Source organism: Capronia coronata (genome assembly GCF_000585585.1).
Source record: "Capronia coronata CBS 617.96 chromosome Unknown acBCG-supercont1.11, whole genome shotgun sequence".
Taxonomy (NCBI): domain Eukaryota; kingdom Fungi; phylum Ascomycota; class Eurotiomycetes; order Chaetothyriales; family Herpotrichiellaceae; genus Capronia; species Capronia coronata.
This window is the reverse complement of record NW_006912903.1, coordinates 1,177,999-1,194,467: the sequence shown is the minus strand read 5'-3', so window position 1 is coordinate 1,194,467 and position 16,469 is coordinate 1,177,999. Positions and strand designations below refer to the sequence as shown.

The 16,469-nt window shown below is 54.3% G+C and overlaps 7 protein-coding genes across 7 annotated transcripts; 2 read left to right on the top strand and 5 right to left on the bottom strand.

Annotated features, from left to right (window-relative positions):
• Positions 1-219: 219 nt before the first annotated feature.
• A1O1_09200 (uncharacterized protein) lies at positions 220-1,620 on the bottom strand (the record flags this gene model as incomplete). Its single annotated transcript, XM_007730056.1, has 1 exon — positions 220-1,620. The coding sequence occupies one exon, from the start codon at positions 1,618-1,620 to the stop codon at positions 220-222; it is 1,401 nt and encodes a 466-aa protein (XP_007728246.1).
• Positions 1,621-2,034: 414 nt separating this feature from the next.
• Positions 2,035-3,540, bottom strand: A1O1_09199 (uncharacterized protein; the record flags this gene model as incomplete). The annotated part of the gene is made up of 1 exon (XM_007730055.1): positions 2,035-3,540. One exon carries the CDS (start codon positions 3,538-3,540, stop codon positions 2,035-2,037), a length of 1,506 nt encoding a protein of 501 aa, XP_007728245.1.
• Positions 3,541-5,164: 1,624 nt separating this feature from the next.
• On the top strand, positions 5,165-5,818 carry A1O1_09198 (uncharacterized protein; the record flags this gene model as incomplete). The annotated part of the gene is made up of 1 exon (XM_007730054.1): positions 5,165-5,818. One exon carries the CDS (start codon positions 5,165-5,167, stop codon positions 5,816-5,818), a length of 654 nt encoding a protein of 217 aa, XP_007728244.1.
• Positions 5,819-6,016: 198 nt separating this feature from the next.
• Positions 6,017-6,930, bottom strand: A1O1_09197 (uncharacterized protein; the record flags this gene model as incomplete). Its single annotated transcript, XM_007730053.1, has 2 exons — positions 6,017-6,327; positions 6,531-6,930. The coding sequence occupies 2 exons, from the start codon at positions 6,928-6,930 to the stop codon at positions 6,017-6,019; spliced, it is 711 nt and encodes a 236-aa protein (XP_007728243.1).
• A 2,565-nt stretch (positions 6,931-9,495) lies between these two features.
• Positions 9,496-10,569, bottom strand: A1O1_09196 (uncharacterized protein; the record flags this gene model as incomplete). Its single annotated transcript, XM_007730052.1, has 2 exons — positions 9,496-9,529; positions 9,587-10,569. The coding sequence occupies 2 exons, from the start codon at positions 10,567-10,569 to the stop codon at positions 9,496-9,498; spliced, it is 1,017 nt and encodes a 338-aa protein (XP_007728242.1).
• A 455-nt stretch (positions 10,570-11,024) lies between these two features.
• Positions 11,025-12,702, top strand: A1O1_09195 (uncharacterized protein; the record flags this gene model as incomplete). The annotated part of the gene is made up of 2 exons (XM_007730051.1): positions 11,025-11,256; positions 11,357-12,702. The coding sequence occupies 2 exons, from the start codon at positions 11,025-11,027 to the stop codon at positions 12,700-12,702; spliced, it is 1,578 nt and encodes a 525-aa protein (XP_007728241.1).
• Positions 12,703-13,031: 329 nt separating this feature from the next.
• A1O1_09194 (uncharacterized protein) lies at positions 13,032-16,261 on the bottom strand (the record flags this gene model as incomplete). The annotated part of the gene is made up of 2 exons (XM_007730050.1): positions 13,032-15,752; positions 15,809-16,261. The coding sequence occupies 2 exons, from the start codon at positions 16,259-16,261 to the stop codon at positions 13,032-13,034; spliced, it is 3,174 nt and encodes a 1,057-aa protein (XP_007728240.1).
• Between the last annotated feature and the right edge of the window lie 208 nt (positions 16,262-16,469).

Below are 16,469 nucleotides of genomic sequence, written 5' to 3'. Positions count from 1 at the left end.
TTTGCCAGCGGATGAAATTGACTTGAGACATGGAGTTGGATGTCCCCAGTCCTATTTCAAGCTGGCACATATTTATTCAAGACAGTAAAATAGAACCATTGTAGTTGGACTTTGCTCATTATCAGAATCTAGCATTGCCATTGCTTTGAGAACAACTCTAGGCAGGTTTAGATATATATTATTTCCATTACACAGATATCAGACATATCATATGTGGCACTAGCATGCTCGTCTATCATCGCAGAACCCAAGATCCTGCATCAAGTCTTCAGCAACAATATCAATGCCAGCCGACTGCTCATCTTCAATCCCAAACGCGATGAACAGGACATCATCTTTGTAGCCATGGTAAGTCTGTTCGCGAGACTTCCAGCTTATGGATGTGGCGTAGAACATCTCGGTCTGGTTCCAGGGGTCGGCGAGGCTCAATGGCAGATAACTCGGTCTCTTCTCTCCCGGTCTACCACGGCCATTGATCCAGAACGGCTTCTTGGAAATGGCTCGAATGTCGAACGGAGGATCCTGTCTAAACAACATCAAGTATGGCTCGTAGACGCTGTGGTAAGCGTCGAATGTCTTGTGCTGGAAGAGGGTCATGATGTAGGTGTTGGTCTTGTCGACGCGGCAGGCCCGGTCTGCGCGCGCACAAAGCGTGACCAGCAGCGAATTGGTGGCCTGGTGGATCGACTCGGAACTGCGTTTGGTCGTGGGCATGTATTTCGCCATGCAGAAGTCGTCGCTGGGTCTGGCGAAAGAGCCGAGGTCTTGCACAGCTGAGTCGCCATCCATAGGAAGCTTGGAAAACACTCGTTGCGGAGACAGGTCGTGGTGGATATAGATCTGCCCGTGACTGTCCCAGAAGGGGAACCAGTTCTTCTCCATGGGATGGTATGGAGCTGGGCGTTGAAGGTCGCGCGCTGTGCGGAACCCCCAGTCCACGACGGGCGCGGTTCCCCAGTCTACCAGAAACCGCAGATCTTGCATCCATTGTCCGAAGCAGGTGTAAGCCGAGTTGGAGCCGTAGACCGTATACGGCGCCGCTGGGCCGTAGAACACCCGCGCGTCGTGAGGACCGTCGTTGTTCGACACGTACTCTAGATCACCGGTGCAGTGCGGCCCGGATGTCGATGCGATGGGCAGCGCGGACGGCGGGTCAATGCAGCGGAGAGCACCGTCCGTGAATTGCGCCGTGCATGCTATCTCTGCATATCTGAATTCGTCTTTTTGGGGGTCATGGTGCTGTTGCGCCACGATGATCCACGTGTCTGCCTGTCTGGGATGGGGAATGATGTTCGGGTTGCTGGCCGCGACGCTGTCGAATATGATGGGGAAGTACCTTCGGTCTGGCCTGGAGGCGGACAACAGTATGGTATGTGTGGTTGAGATGTTGGCCAGCTCTGGGATCAATGAGCCTGGTGCTGTATCTGTATGCCCCTGGTCCGAAGAGCTGAATGTGCCATTTTGATATTTGCTCCATGGCCAGAAGGCATTCTTGGTGAAACTCTTCCGGGAGAAGTGAAGGCCATGTAAGCTGTAGACCTCGTAGATGCTGATGACGGATATGAACAATACCGCGGCAGCAAGGAGAGGGATCGGGCGTCGACGACCTCGGAGCAGCATGTCTGCTGAGGAGCCACGACGTTGTTGATGATCAGCTGGGCTCCTGGCCGATGTCAGCGTTGTCGTTGTCTGGAGAAAGAAGCGGATGATTGCTCGGAGATATCGAGGTCATGGCATTTTGATATCTCGAGAGTCTACCTCTACTTCAGACAGCCAAGCCTGCCGCCAATACTCGTTCGGTATGGGGCCGTTATACTAAGCAGGGGTATTGGGGTAGCCATCCATGATCCTCGGCTGATCACTGCCAGCAAAGGAATTAGAAGCAGCAATGGTCACTGGGTAGTTCTTCAACGGTTCATTCATTACATCTAGCTAGTGGTTGGTGGATTCTATCCTCGGTCTGTTCCTCTACAAGTAGAACTACTACTAGTTGACCACGGACCACCCTATTCCATGCAGAGCGCCGTCCTTGTCTCATCTTTTTGAGAGAGTCCGGTCGGTAGCTTTGCCCTCTCGCTCTTGCATGGCCTCCCCCACACCGGTCGCTTTTTCATAGAGCCAGCGGGAGACCTTGATGCTAGGCTCATCAAGCAGCGTTGTACCGATCTCCGCAAGCCACAGCGTTACAGGCAGCAGAATCAAATTTGGGACAAGGAAATTCAGTTCCAAGCCCATAGGCCCTATATGGGGAAGTCGGACTCTATCAACCCAGCCCGGCACCTCGGGGATCTGCCAGTCTTGAGCCAACCCTGTGGCGGCGTAGAGTCTTATGCCCAAAGTCCACAGGACTGGACCATGGACCATGTAGAGAGCGAAGGATATGCGGCCAAGATACTGACAGAATCTGCCTTCGAAGAAACTCTTGAGCCATGGTATCCTTGGAATCGAAGCCACCGTGAAAACTGAGGCCCAGAACAGGAAGAACCATTTATAGTCGTAGACGGCCTGCGGCACCAGGAAGGCAAAGTGTCCCCAACCGGGCGAGTCTTTCAAGAACTGGATGTCATCAACGTGAGTCGGACAGCCACCGAGCACGAGGCCGAGGACGAACAAGACATGAAAGATGTGACTCTGGAACCTCTTCAGCGACGACATCCATTGCGGCAGTTGTTGTCGCTCTGCCAGTTGATCCAAGTCGCCGAGCAGCATCCCGGCCGTGAACATGGCAAAAAGAGCCCCGTCGGCGATGTAAAGGAAGTAGATGATGAGGCCGACCTCGCAGCAAAGTCTGGCCGTCTTGGTGCACCGCGAGAAAGCCATGACGGCGGTGTAGATGGTGATGGAGCCGCGGAACTCGTACGGAATGGACCAGGAGTGGAAGTGGTAGCTGAGCCAAGGGACACCGCCGAGGCGCCAGACAAAGCTGACGTTCTTGAAGTCACAATACCATTTCCAGAGCTCGTCTCTCCACGTCTGTTCCGGGCTGAAGTTGGCCTGGATGCCAAAGACGTGCGGCATCATGGCGACGACGAACGTGACGCCTACCACTGGGATATAGAGCCTCAGCCACCGTCGGAATAGAGCCGAGCCCACGTTTTCGGCCAGTTTGTTGTAGTCGCCAGAATGACTGAGAGCCAAAGGCTTCGCTGAGAGCACGTAGCCAGATATGACGAAGAAGATCGACACGGCCAGATGTCCTCCCGTGAAGAATATCCGTACTATAGGCAGACATGCCAGGTAGTAGTGGCCATCGAAGCCAAATGCGCTCTCCAACGCGAGCCCCGAGTGATTCCAGAGCTGATGGTGTAGACAGTAGACAAGGAGCGACGCAAAGCCTCTGAGGCCGTCCAGGTACGCTGTCCTGTGCAGCTTAGTGTTTCGCCCGTTCTGCTTGCCGGAGAACGATTGTTTGGCGGTGGCAGCAAGCCATTTGAAAGGTTGTTGGATAGGAGGATGGTCAGACTCCTCGGCAGGCCTCCCAAGATCAATGATATCTGTGCAGACACCCTTCTCGAGTATGCCTTCGTACGGGGGAGACATTTGTCTGTGCGGGAGCACGGATGCAAGAACGGCGGGAGTCCTCGATGAAGTATGTTGATCCAGAGGCGAGACACATCTTTGCCAGGACTGCCAAACCCCAGCACAGTGACTGATTCTTGAAGACTCACCCGATCGGCTTCTGGTGGCTGGATGCGCCCGACTGTCTACTCCAAGTAGTTCAGGATTCCTTAGGATCGTCTCGTGGTGGGAATCGACGGAGCATGTGCTTTGTAGCGCCGCCACGAAGACCTAGCAGGAAGACTATACCAGGTTCCGAATCAGCCGGACATGGACGCTATAACAACAATGCATGGCGGGGGGAAGTGGTGGCTTTTGGTGGGGTTGATTCACCTGGTACAAGATACTTACCGACCCAGTACCTACCGAGGTATTGCAGGATGTAAAGACTGTAGACCAGGGCCGGCGGTATCGTCACACAAAACGGTGAGTGTCTGACGAAAGTTACCCGGCCATGGTAAATGTCTGGTAATGCGGCTAGCGTCAAGACCGGGCTGGCTCTGCTTCGATAGACCCCGTATCGGCTTGGCAAGCCTCGTTAGTACCTGGGCAGACACCGGGCAGGCACCATACACCCCCTTCCGCCCCGCTCCGCTGCATGTTTTACCATATAACGACAATGCCGAGCCCGACGGACTCTTCAAGGTGGGGATCTAATCTTATCCATCTTATCAGATTGTCTCACAGAGCTCTTGGCGGATCAGATAGCGCTGCTTGGCATTGGGTTGGACATCTACATACCGGCAAGTAGGTCTCCAGTCCGGGCTCATCGTGACCATCACAAACAGTCCTTGGTTCGGCTACAGCATCGTGGCAGCTTCATGCCGCAATTTTGTTGAGATGCTTGTGTCTCACCAGTGGACCATGTCCTTAACCATGCATGGCCACCTGCTAGTTTTGCCGAAGCCATTCCACCATGTGGCATTATGCCGACCTCGCAGTGACGGGCGACAAGGTACAAGCCTTTTCACGGCGTCTAGGTTGAGGCTTTTCACCCATTGTACGACATGTTCGCCGAGACCCGGACTCGCTTCGGGCTGAAGCGCACACCAGCGACATGAGTGACCCAGGGACATCAAGGACAGCCTCTCACCCAAGTCACGCAGCACTGACGGTTCCGACCGATCGGGGCTGCCAGCCACATGGCTGCATTGACAGGAAGCACCTCGTGCCGATGGGGTGTCCGGTGGGCAAGCCAATTCTGCACCGGTCGACTGGTTGAAGCCCGATGCCCACCGCAAGGGCAAACGAAACCGCAAACGCGGGCCCAGCTGGACATATTGTCCTCAGAAGAACTACCAGACTAGGGCGTTGGATAGTGATCCAGGTAGGTAGGCGCTGGTAGAGTCCTCACGAACGGTTGCAAACGGTTGGATGAATCTGGTGAGTCGGTCGACTGCTAACAATAGGCACTTGCTTATATCGAGGTCACGCCACAAGGCTCTCAGTGCAAGACAAGTTCACTTGGAACTGTTACGCGATTTGGGCGCTCAAACTATTGCCATCTGAACATTCTATATATTGCAACTCTTACCACCTTTCCTGCAGATCTGCAAGCACGCATAGCCGGCCGCTCTGTGCAAGACCGTGGATTCTCTCTGAAAGAATGACCAAAGTCCAAATCCCAGCAGGCAAGACCTGGTTCGACGTCCAGACACGGCACTTTGCAGACGTTCCCGTCTCTGCAGAGCAAGAAGTGTCGACCGCGGAGTTTCTCGAAGCGACCGAATCTACAACGACCATCTTCGACCTGCTGGGCTCTGCGATATTCACACCCATGAAACAAGACATGTTGTTCAACGTGAACCGGGTGCGGGAGCGACAGAAGCTTGCTCCCGAAGTCTCGTCCACACTCCAAGGCCTGGTCAAGGACGAACTGACGGCAAAAGCCCACAACGCCGCCGACGGACTGACTTGGCTGGTTCGCGGACTCGACTTCATGGTCCAGGCGTTCAAGGCCGACATGACGGCCAACAAGGGTGTCGCGGCGTCGGATCGATACCCGAAGAAAGAAGTCGGCGATCTCTTTCGAGAGAGTTACAAACTCACCCTGGCTCCATATCACAGTGTTGTGATCCGACCGATCTTCAGAGCAGCGATGGTTGCCGCACCTCGTCGCAAGGACTTTTATATCCGGCTGAGTGGGCAGGGCACAGATTTGGAACTTACACGGGAGGGCTTGGAGAAATGGACCGCTGCACTGGAGCCAATCGTGGCTATTCTACAGGCGTTTCTCGCCAGTCAAGAGATCAAGCGGTGAAGACGATGTAAAGGATATGGATTATCCTCAATGCCCACATCAGTATCTCTAAATATCATTTTGACGCCCTTTGTATACTTGAAAATGATGGATCCGATCGGCATAGGCGTTTTGATGAGATAAAGCATCCAAACTTTTCGATTCTCAAACAAGACTGAAGCAATACAAATCATAATCATTTCATCTCAGAAACGCCTTTCAGTCTTCTTCAAAAGGCGGGTATCCCTTCGCCCGCCACTCGTCAAAGCTCATACCATTTGCCGACGAAGGCATCCTCACCATGAGGGGGACTTCGATGTCCTCCTCCGTGCCCAGCAATTCTTTACTGTGCACCAGCTTCTCGTTGATCACTTCGAAGCCTACTCGTGTGTACAGCTTCCACGTTGACGGTGAAGACTCGATGTAGACTGGCAAGTCTGAGCGATCAGCCAGCTCGATTGCCCAAAGAATCAGAGCCATTCCTGCCTTCTTGCCCTGGCTCTCCGGTTTGATGGCGATGGCATGGACGTCTGGCGAGAAGATGTAAAGTTAGTATGTTGTTCGGATTCAACCTGGCCCAGAGCACTCATAAACAACCAGGCTCAGAGAAGCTCTCTGCCCAACTGGCAACATCTGAAGGAGGCAGAAACGACACTTGAAGAAAGAAAACCCCACAGAAGGCAGAAGTTGCAACAACTTCGTCAAACCAGGGGTACAACTGTACAACACTCACAAATATATCTCCGACCACCAAAAAGCTTCTCCCTCATCGCCCACAGCGGCTTCGTGACAGCTTCGGCACGCTCTCTCTGTTCGCCCTGAAGCCACGGGATGCCCAGCCAGGCTCGTTCCTCCTCGGAGCGTTCCTTGAAGAAACAATCGGCGAGGATCATCCCGATGATCTCGCCATCGTTGCCCGCGTCGATCACTTTGTACGTGTACTGCGTGGAGCATTTATGCCACCAGTCAATCGTGGCTGGGGTGTGGGCTTTTCGAAATTCCGGGGTGATCCCGCCGGGAAACAAGATCCCCAGCAGCAGAGATGCCATGTGTTCGTGTGTGAACGCGTCGAAGTAAACATCGTAGACCTGTTCGATGTCTGGAATCAAAGCTGGGAGGACCAGGACTTTCATGATGGCGAAATAGGAATCAGAAAGGCGATATATTTTCCTCCTAGACAGCTTTCACGACTTTGCCTTTGTCTGACTCTGTCTTGACCTTCGATGGCTGGAGGTTTGGTATAACGGATAGCGGACACTGCTGGAATAGGTAGTGACAACGACAGATCATCGGAATGACAGGGATGGTATCATCAGATGGGGATTCAATCGCACGTGGCGGTGGCCTTTTGTATATAGGTACCGTTGCCCAGCGCCACTCATCATGACTTCAGGGTAAGAGACCCCTGGGAGTGTGGGTTCTTGAGTGAGAGGGTCCCAGTCGTCTGGGAATAGCAGGCCGAGATCGGACGCGAAGGATCCGTGTTGACAGCTGTGGGCAGGACAGAATCCATCTCAGATGCATGCCACAATGCCAACACCAACCAGATGCATGATTCGCTTTGGCATACCTTCCTGGAGACGCAGCTATCTGGCCTCTGCGCTGGGAATGTAGAAAGGACCGGCCAAAGGGGCTGTGGTGTGGTGTGGTATGTCGAAGGCGGTGACCAACACTCTCCTACTATAATGACGGCGGGTCCCGGCCAAGAAACCGGGGCCGTCATGTACTACTAGCAGTATCTGTATCTGTACTGACTGACAAGAACCACAGAAAAAACCTGAACAAGACCTACGGCCCACGTTTCAAGAGATTGACCGAGTTTTCAGGCTGAATCGGCCCGGTCAGTTGGAACCAAACGGGGTCGTCGACTAGTACAAGAGTAGTACCACTCATATATGTCTAGCCTTAGCATACCCAACACAAGTTCAATGACAAGGCACCACGGAAGCTACAGCAACCACCAACGACGAAGCAAGAGTATACACCATCGGATTCGCCAGTGATGGCCTATCCCCTGTTAGAGCAACATTCAAGGTGGCAGCGAAACCAAGACAGATACGTCTGATTGTGAAGTGTATCCTGGACCATACATGATACGGTCATAAAGTGGCACGTCCGGGTACAGCTCTGCTGGGAGCCAGGCCACGCCCACAACGAGGAAAATGATACCGCAGATCAGACTGCTTGCTTGCTTGCGCGAAAGTGTATCGCAATCAGGGACCATTGTGTGCACACCCCGGACTATCCCACCCGGCAATGGGCCACTCATGGCTGTTCAGCTCCGGGAAGAAGCGCCAGTTCGTCGACCACGACACCTTTGAAATGTAACCTCCTTCTTGTCCCGGTCTCCTGTCTCCTCCGCAATTCACAATTCATGTTCTAGGCCCTCCGTCCCCAGGTCCGCTGGATCTTCCATCCTCCTGCAACGGAGCAACACTTTGTAAAGCCCACGAGGCACTGTTGCCAAGTCGGTGTGCGATTTGGTGGGAGCACCCCGTCAGAAGAGTTTTGGTTGCGATAACCCCCATCATCTCCTGATCCATTATCTGGCATACCCGTATTGCTTCCACGACTGCTCGCTGCAGGCCTCGGACCCCTCTGTTGGGCCTTGTTATATGGCGCCAGCATTTGATCGTACCATGAGCCCCTGAAATTGTCTTGAACTGACGGTGCGGCCCAGATTGCGGTGCTGCAGTGGTCAGCAACGAGATACAACTCGAAGGCGAGAAGTGAATCTGATAAAGGACTTGGGAGCGTGTTGGTGGCGGTTCCGCCAGTTTGGACTCGTCGTGCCCGTATGTAAGCCACAATTGGATCAGGGCTCGTGGTACAGAGTAGAGTGGAAGTAATGCCATCGGCCTCCTTGGAGCACCATTGCAGGCAGCCGACCCAGCCATTGATTCGAGGTTGAACAATGAACATTGAACACTCTCCTCCTAGTTGATGAACGTCATGGCGTTGACGAGAGCTTTGCCAGCTTATGATCGGAATCGGTGTGCACGTGGACCACATGGACCACATGGCATCTCCCCATCTCTTGCCATGCGGGCTGTCTGTTGAAGAGTCGGACTCTCCACTGCTCCACGATTCCGTGGCTTCTGGCGTGGTTCTAGCTGACGCGAGATGACGATCCCTGTCAGATTCGAGAAGCGCGAGCTGAATCCAGACGGCCTCCAACGGCTGTTTGAGACGCTCGAACTGGTATCTCCGCAGTACCCGGCTTTCGGCATCGCCGCCCATGTTTCCAGTCTGGAATTAAAGGCTTCCACCAGATCAGAAAGAGTCACAGCATTCGTCATGGTTGTCAGGTGGTAAGGCCTTCCTGTTCGAAATCTAAGCGAGGCCAAACTTCGAGGTTCGTGCGTATGATTCCTTTGAGATGATGCTTTGAGATGATGCTTTGAGCGGTGACAGCGCCGCTGCTAGCCTCGCCGAGGACATATCGAGTGGATGGGCATCGACCAGCATAGTCGAACCTCGAGAGGCAGCCATAGCCGCTAGCGGAGGGAAGGGAAGGGACGCGATAGCTATCCTCTGCGGTACCACTTTCATCCATAGATGTAGCCCGATCACGGAGCATTAAAGAATCTCATGTGGGTCGTTGTTGTAGGAACTATGACAATCTGTGAGGGCGCATCGAGTTCGATTGCCCTTCAATTTCCATACCTATCAGACTTTTGCAAGAGAGGGCAAATAGATCATGTCATGGGTTTCTCGGCAGTGACGAATGAGCTGCGGGCGGAAGCCATCAGCATCCACATGATACTCTCGTAGGACGGAGCAACTTACCAGAAAGTGTAGAGATGCATTTTATTCTCCGCTATCTCCCTCCTCACATTGGCGCACAGGACCTGAAACTCCAGCAGGGACCAGTTCCCGACTTCGCACAAGAGCTTCAACGAGTATGCCTCCAGGGCACTGGCGAGGAATTGTTCTCGGAAGATTTTGCCAATCACCTTCAGTGACTTATCCTTGGGCCAGGTCCCCACGGGGACATGCTTCTGGACGAACGTCACATTCGTGAACCCGGCGCGTTCCAGCTCGTCGGGGACCTTGGGGATGTGGTCGATGTCTAGGTTGATCAACGCTGCACAGCGGTGAAACTCTTCCAGCCACTGCCGGGTGTAGCTGTCCGCGGGCAAAGTGTTGTCGTCGCAGAAGAAATTGGCTCTTCCCTCAGAAACCTCAACCTTGCCACCGGGCTTGAGATGTGCGTAACATTTCGCCAGGAACTCGGGAAAGTCCCTGATGCCGGCGCAGATTGTGCGGGCATGGATAAAGTCGAAATGGTTTGCCGGGAACGTCCATTCCTCGTTGGCGTCGTCCACTTCGAATCGCACATTGGGCGGTACCCATGGTGACTGGATGGGCGACAGGTCCGTCCCCGTTACGATTGCAGACGGATACAGGTCGCCCATATCGATGGCCCATATCCCCGTGCCGGTGCCCACGTCGAGAATGGCCTGCGGGTTGTCGAGTCGGGTCATACAGTACTCGCCCTGCAAGACGAGCGTGAACAAATGGTGCGTCAGATCAAGCCGGTCCTGCTCCTCTTCGTCGTTGGGAAGCATGTATGGTGCAGGACGGTAGCTATGATACCGCCGGCCATTCTCGTAGACCCAGTCGAGCACGGACGATTTGATTGACGTCGTGGCAGTCTCGATGCTGCCCGAATCATACCCCGGATCTTGATCTGCCCCTGCCTCTGCCTCTGGGTGAGGATCCGGCACCATCGCTGGAGATCCAGGTGGAGGTGGAGATGGAGATGCCATGATTGCGGAATGGACCCAGCGACGGAGAGACTGAAGTCCAGAAACGAGGCGAGAAAAACGTTCCACTGCAGTGACAAGCAGAATCCCAAGTGCGAATTAGCGCCCACGTGATAGTGGATCCCGGTGACCGACCGGTGCTCGTGCCTGCCACCAATCAGATTCAAACGGCGCTTCTAGTGCAAAGCCGGCCCGTTGAGAGCTGCATTTTGATTGGTTTGGACCGGGCAAATTGCGCGCCGGCTCCTCGGCTATGAACATCAAGCGTGCAATGAATGGAGCAAAAGATAACGATGGACAACGGACCAATGCCGAGTTGTTTATTCGCTCTGGGGTTTGTTTGTCGCCGCCACTTCCCGAACGACAGTCTCAAGTATCATCACAATAACTACGAACACTCTGCTGGGGAGTCCTGGACGGGCTTCACAGTGAGTGTTGCCATCAGAGAATCAAATATCATGCTCTTCCCCGACCTCGGCCCCCTTGGGCTCAGCAATGTCTTGGTTGTGGTGGTGGGATTGAGTATCTTCTATGGTGCTTGCGTGGTTATCTATCGGCTCTTGTTCCATCCGTTGGCCAGTTTTCCAGGGCCAAAACTGGCGGCGGCGACATTATGGTATGAGTTCTACTACGACGTGGTGAAGAGAGGGCAATACACTTTCAAGATCAAAGAGCTGCATGAGAAGTATGGTAGGTCAGAAGAACTTCACCATCTGGACCATGGAAGATACCCACGCGCCGTCAAGGTCGACCGGTATACGCGACACATGCTCATGCTCACCTTTCACAGGCCCAATCGTCCGGATCAATCCCCACGAGATCCACGTATACGACCCGAAATTCTATGATGAGCTGTACACGAACCCGCCGCGGAAGCGCGACAAGTATCAGTGGTGGGTAAACCTGGCATCGGCGCAAGGCTCCGGGTTCAGCACGGTCCCGCACGACCTCCACCGAATGCGCAGGAGTGTACTCAACCCTTACTTCTCCAAGGCCAACATTTTCCGCCTGGAGCCCGTCATCATGGAACGCATCGAGAAGCTGTCGAAGCGTCTGGCCGAGGCGGCCTCCAGCGATCAAATCGTTCGACTCGACGTCGCTTTGATGGCATTGACCACAGATACCATCTCCCAGTATGCGTTCGGCCAGGATACACGATACCTCGACGAACCGGACTTTTCGCTCATGTGGAAAGAGACAATCAGAGGCGGCTTCGAGACGGGCGCCCTCTGCCGCCAGTTTCCCTGGATGGTGCCCACGATGAAGCGACTGCCGCCGAGCGTCGTCGCGGCCATGAACCCTCAACTTGGGTTCTTGATGCAGTGGCAGAACCGTGCCAAAGCAAACGTGCAGGGCATTCTGAACGAAAAGCCGAACAAGAGCGGCAAAGGAAACGCCGCCGCCGGCGACGGCCAAGAGCGCCAGACCATGTTCCATACTCTGCGCGACAGTGATTTGCCAGCCTCCGAGAAGTCACTGGAGCGACTTTGTGACGAAGCAGAGATCATGTTGGGTGCGGGCAGCGAAACTACAGCCGCGACGCTCTCGCGGATCTGGTTCTACCTCCTTCACTCGCCATCTATCCTTGAGAAGCTTCTCGCAGAACTGCGAACAATCATCCCATCCCCAGACTTGGCCATCCCGAAACTGTCGACGATCGAGCGTCTGCCGTACCTCTCGGCCATCATCAGCGAAGGTCTTCGAATCAGCTACAGCGTGACCACGAGGACGCCGCGCATCGCTCCCACAGAGACGCTACGGTATGAAGACTGGTTCATCCCTGCTGGCACCCCGGTGTCCATGACCAACGCGCTGGTTCTGATGAACCCAGATCTCTTCCCTGAGCCCGAACGGTTCAAGCCAGAGCGGTGGCTCGACACCGGCAGCGGCAGTGGTAGTGGTCGCAGTCTGGAGAAATACCAAGTGGCCTTCTCCAAGGGGTCGCGGCAATGCTTAGGCATGAACCTGGCGTATGCTGAGATGTTCTTGACCATGGCGACGCTGTGGAGTCGCTTTGATTTCGAGCTGTACGAGACGACGTTGGACGATGTGCTGTGGAAGCATGACTTCTTCACTGCCTTTCCGGAGGATGCAAGTAAGGGGATCCGGGTGAAGGCGAGACAGAGAAGCAGGTAGTACATACGGGATATATAACCAACATTTGCGATGCCACGACATGTTGTCATGTTCTCCATATTCGGACGGACTGATGGTGTCCTGGAAAGCTACTTGAAGCTTATCAAGGCGTGCTATAGGTTCTGCCATCTCTCCTACCCATTTCGTCGATTCTCTCTTGCGTATCGTAAATCGTGAAGAAGATTACAGTTAGACCGAGACAAGTTGGAACTGCCAACTCCAATTTGAAGTGGTTGAGATTTAGAACTTGAACAGCACATGAAACCTATCTCTATCTCAGCCGTTTTTCCAATTCAACACCCATTGTTCGCGGCACAATCTGATTCTCTTCAAGGAACATAGAGCCTCACAAACCCTTGCACAGGCCTGCGACAAGTGACGCAGCTCCCGAAATTGTTCAGCGCCAGACTGACCCGACAATCCTCGCAGACACAAAGACACCGACACGGCCAAACGATGATCGTCCTCGACGCCGACTGACACACCACGCAGAGCGGGCCGGCATTGTACATGGCCTCGTCGCCGTCGTTGTTCATGTCACCGGGGACACGACCACTATCTGGATCGTCAATCTTCGAAGAGAATGTCGCAGCACGTCTTCGGCGACGACTTAAGATGAGTGATTCAAGCACTTCGGCTTCTTCGGGCGATGTCAACGGCCGCGGTCCCGTGGGCGGATAGGGTGCGTCGTACAGAGATATCGCAGGTATGTTCGTCGATGGGGACGGTCGTGTATGGCCACTTATAGGATCATGCGAAGTGCGGCCTGCGAGCAGGACTCGAGCCCGTTCCTTTTCGACTTCCTGCCGATAGCGGGATCGAGTCATGACACCAGAAGATGATGACGACGACGCAGTGGCGAGATGAGCTGCGAGGATCCGCGCCTCTTCACGAGACTCTTTGTCTTGTGGGTTCAGAAGCCGGGCAAGAGTCGCAGGGTCGAGTGGTACATCTGGCACGTCTGGTGTAGATTCTCTTGTCTGCACGGCCGAGAATGACCAGCTTGGCCCAGTGGTCGATATCTGAGTTGGAGTCTTTCGACCTTCCGACTCCGACTCCCAGTTATTCTCTCCATCTTCATCAGCGTCGACATCGACGTCGCTCCGATCTGCAGAGCTGGCTTCGGTGGACATGGAAACCACACTCGTGCTGTCGTCCAACTCGCCGCTGATCGAGGGCTGGTAGTCACCGCTATCATCCCTGGTGCCGAACCAACCTCCAGCTTTCCACCACTCGTACAACTTCGAATCGAGGAGCTCGTCGACCCTTTCTTCCGGGAAATCTGTCATTAACCGCCTCCGCAGTTCGGGTTCGACGTCCACCTCGTCGGTCGCCGGTATGGCAAGCTTTCCATCTTCTGTCAAGATCCAGAGATCACGTGTCGCAGTGATGTGTCCTGGATTGCCTTCGGCGTTCATTTTCTTGATTGATCGACCTACAATCTTCCTCAACCAACCTGGTCGAGCAGTGATGCCCAACGCATCCAATAAAACGCCCAACCCGAAGCCAATGTAGCCCGCGACCAGGAAGATAATGCCACGGAGATAGATCATGAGCAGATAAAACCGAGTGGTCCGTTGTACAGCCCCGACTCCACCGGCCCTAGGCGTAGGATACACAAATGAGTCTTTGCCTTCCAAGTCCCCTTGCTTCTTGTCGAATTTCCGCTCCTTCGAGTAACCCGATTCCCAGACGCCGCCTTTGTCCGTGCCACCCGGACTGGACGGCGGGAGACCGTATTCTTCAAGGATCTGGAACTGCGGATTGCTCGTCAAAGCACCCAGATCTCCTCGGGCAGCCTCGAATTCGTCCAGGCGGTCTTCTTCCAACCAGGTAAATTGTCGAACTTCGACTGCTCTTCCCTCGTTCAAAAAGACCGCTTCGGATGCGGCAGTCAAGGCGGCAAACCCGATGCGCAGAAGTGCTGTATAGAAGTCTTCATACCACCGGATGGTGACGCCCCGAGTTTGTACTGCAGCCTGTAGGTTGTCGTGGGCAATGCTGAAACGTTCCTTGAGGCTTGTCGGTCGGGGGATCCGCGGATTGGTGCCCAGTGATACCGCAGTCAACGTTAGAGCGATAAGATAGATGACCAAGCAAACGGCAATGCCGAATAAGATCACCATGTGTGGGAGGAACCCGACGATTGCAACCGTGGGGAAGTGCAAGATACTGCTGACGGGACGGTTGTCGCCATCCTCGCCACTTCGAACCATGACGCTCTTGGTGAAAAGACCCCATAAGAAGGACGCCATGAAAGCCATCCCCCAGACCCCGGTATTGATAAGTCGCCATTGACGCTGCTTGCCCAGCACAGCAATGACGTGAGACGAGAGAGAATTGCAGCAAGACAACAATGCCACCAAAAGGACTTCCACAGGCACATTGACGCGATCCAGAATATGCGGCGCTGTCAAAGACGCAGTAGCGTCAGCCAAAGCAAGGATGGTTCCCGATGCGGGAATTGTAGGCTGTGAGTGCATGTCGGCCGAGGCCGTGGTGGTCTTGTCGCCGCCCGAGGCCCTCGAGGCGCTGAAGAGACCAAGTCCTAGGGCGTGAGAGAGCATTGTCTCGGCCTCGGCAAAAGCCAACGAATGCTCAAAGATTGACATGCCGACTTCCGTCATGGTTGGAATCTGTTGCAGAGCACACGAGAGGTTCTCGACCACATGTGACAAGCACAGTTGCAAGAAGGACGGCCAGAGGAGTGAGAAAGATCCATAAGGTGCTCGAGCGTCCGGACCTGGTTTGGAAAATCCAACCGCCGCGCAAGCATCAGCATCTGTAGAACCGAAGAGTAGAAATGAAGTCAGCGTGTGTAAAGGTCCGCCATCTGTGGACCAGTCCAACAGGCTATACTTGTTGTTGTCGCCATGCCGATAGAGCGAGAAGTCTGGAGAGGTCTGGCACCTAACGGCTTGCAGGAGTTGTCGAATCTGGTTGCCGAGAAGAAGAATGGGAATGATGCGCAGGGCCAGTCTCCTCGTCCAATCCAGATATATCCGCTGTCTTGAAGCTCCGTACACACCGATACGATTCAGGATGAGAGCCTGGTGTTCTTTATCAATGCATAGCCCGAGCACCGGGGGGAATTGTGACCACCTACCATCGCGAAACATGTGAAAGCCCATCTGGACGTCAGATAGTGCAACATGCCCCAGTAGCTTTTGAACGAACTCGCTTGAAAGGCGTCCGCAAAAAAGCCCGTCCATCCCTCCGAGCCTGCTTCGCCGATTGCCTGCGCGACGGCCGGTTGCGCCGCTGCATCCGCCATCAACTGCGCCGCAGCAGTGCCACCCACTCCGTCAGCGACGGAAGTGTGTATTCCCAGACCTTCGAGGACGAAGTGGTGCCAGATGTGGAGCAAGACTCGATCGATTTGGGAGAAGATACGGTGTGGAAGACGGAGGAGATGTTCTATCGAGGGCGGAACGAGAAAAGGAGACGTCACATTTGAGGCCGTGGCCTTGAGGACGGTCAGGTTCGTTGTGAAGGACGAGGCGGGTAATTCACCAAGGGTAGATGCTGCCTGTCCGAGAGTGGATTCGACTGAGACCATGTCTCCTTTGCCTTCCGCGCGCAGGCGGGTGAGGAACGCCGATTAATACATTGGACGGCGGCAATCTCGGACTGCGAGGGAGACTCGTCGACGCGTGTGAGTCAGGATGTTCGTCTGGGGTATTGGAAGACACACTCGAGGAGTCAATCCATTAAGAGTGAAGTGCTGCTGATAGTAATGCACAGATGGAAGTCCCGTAATTCAATGA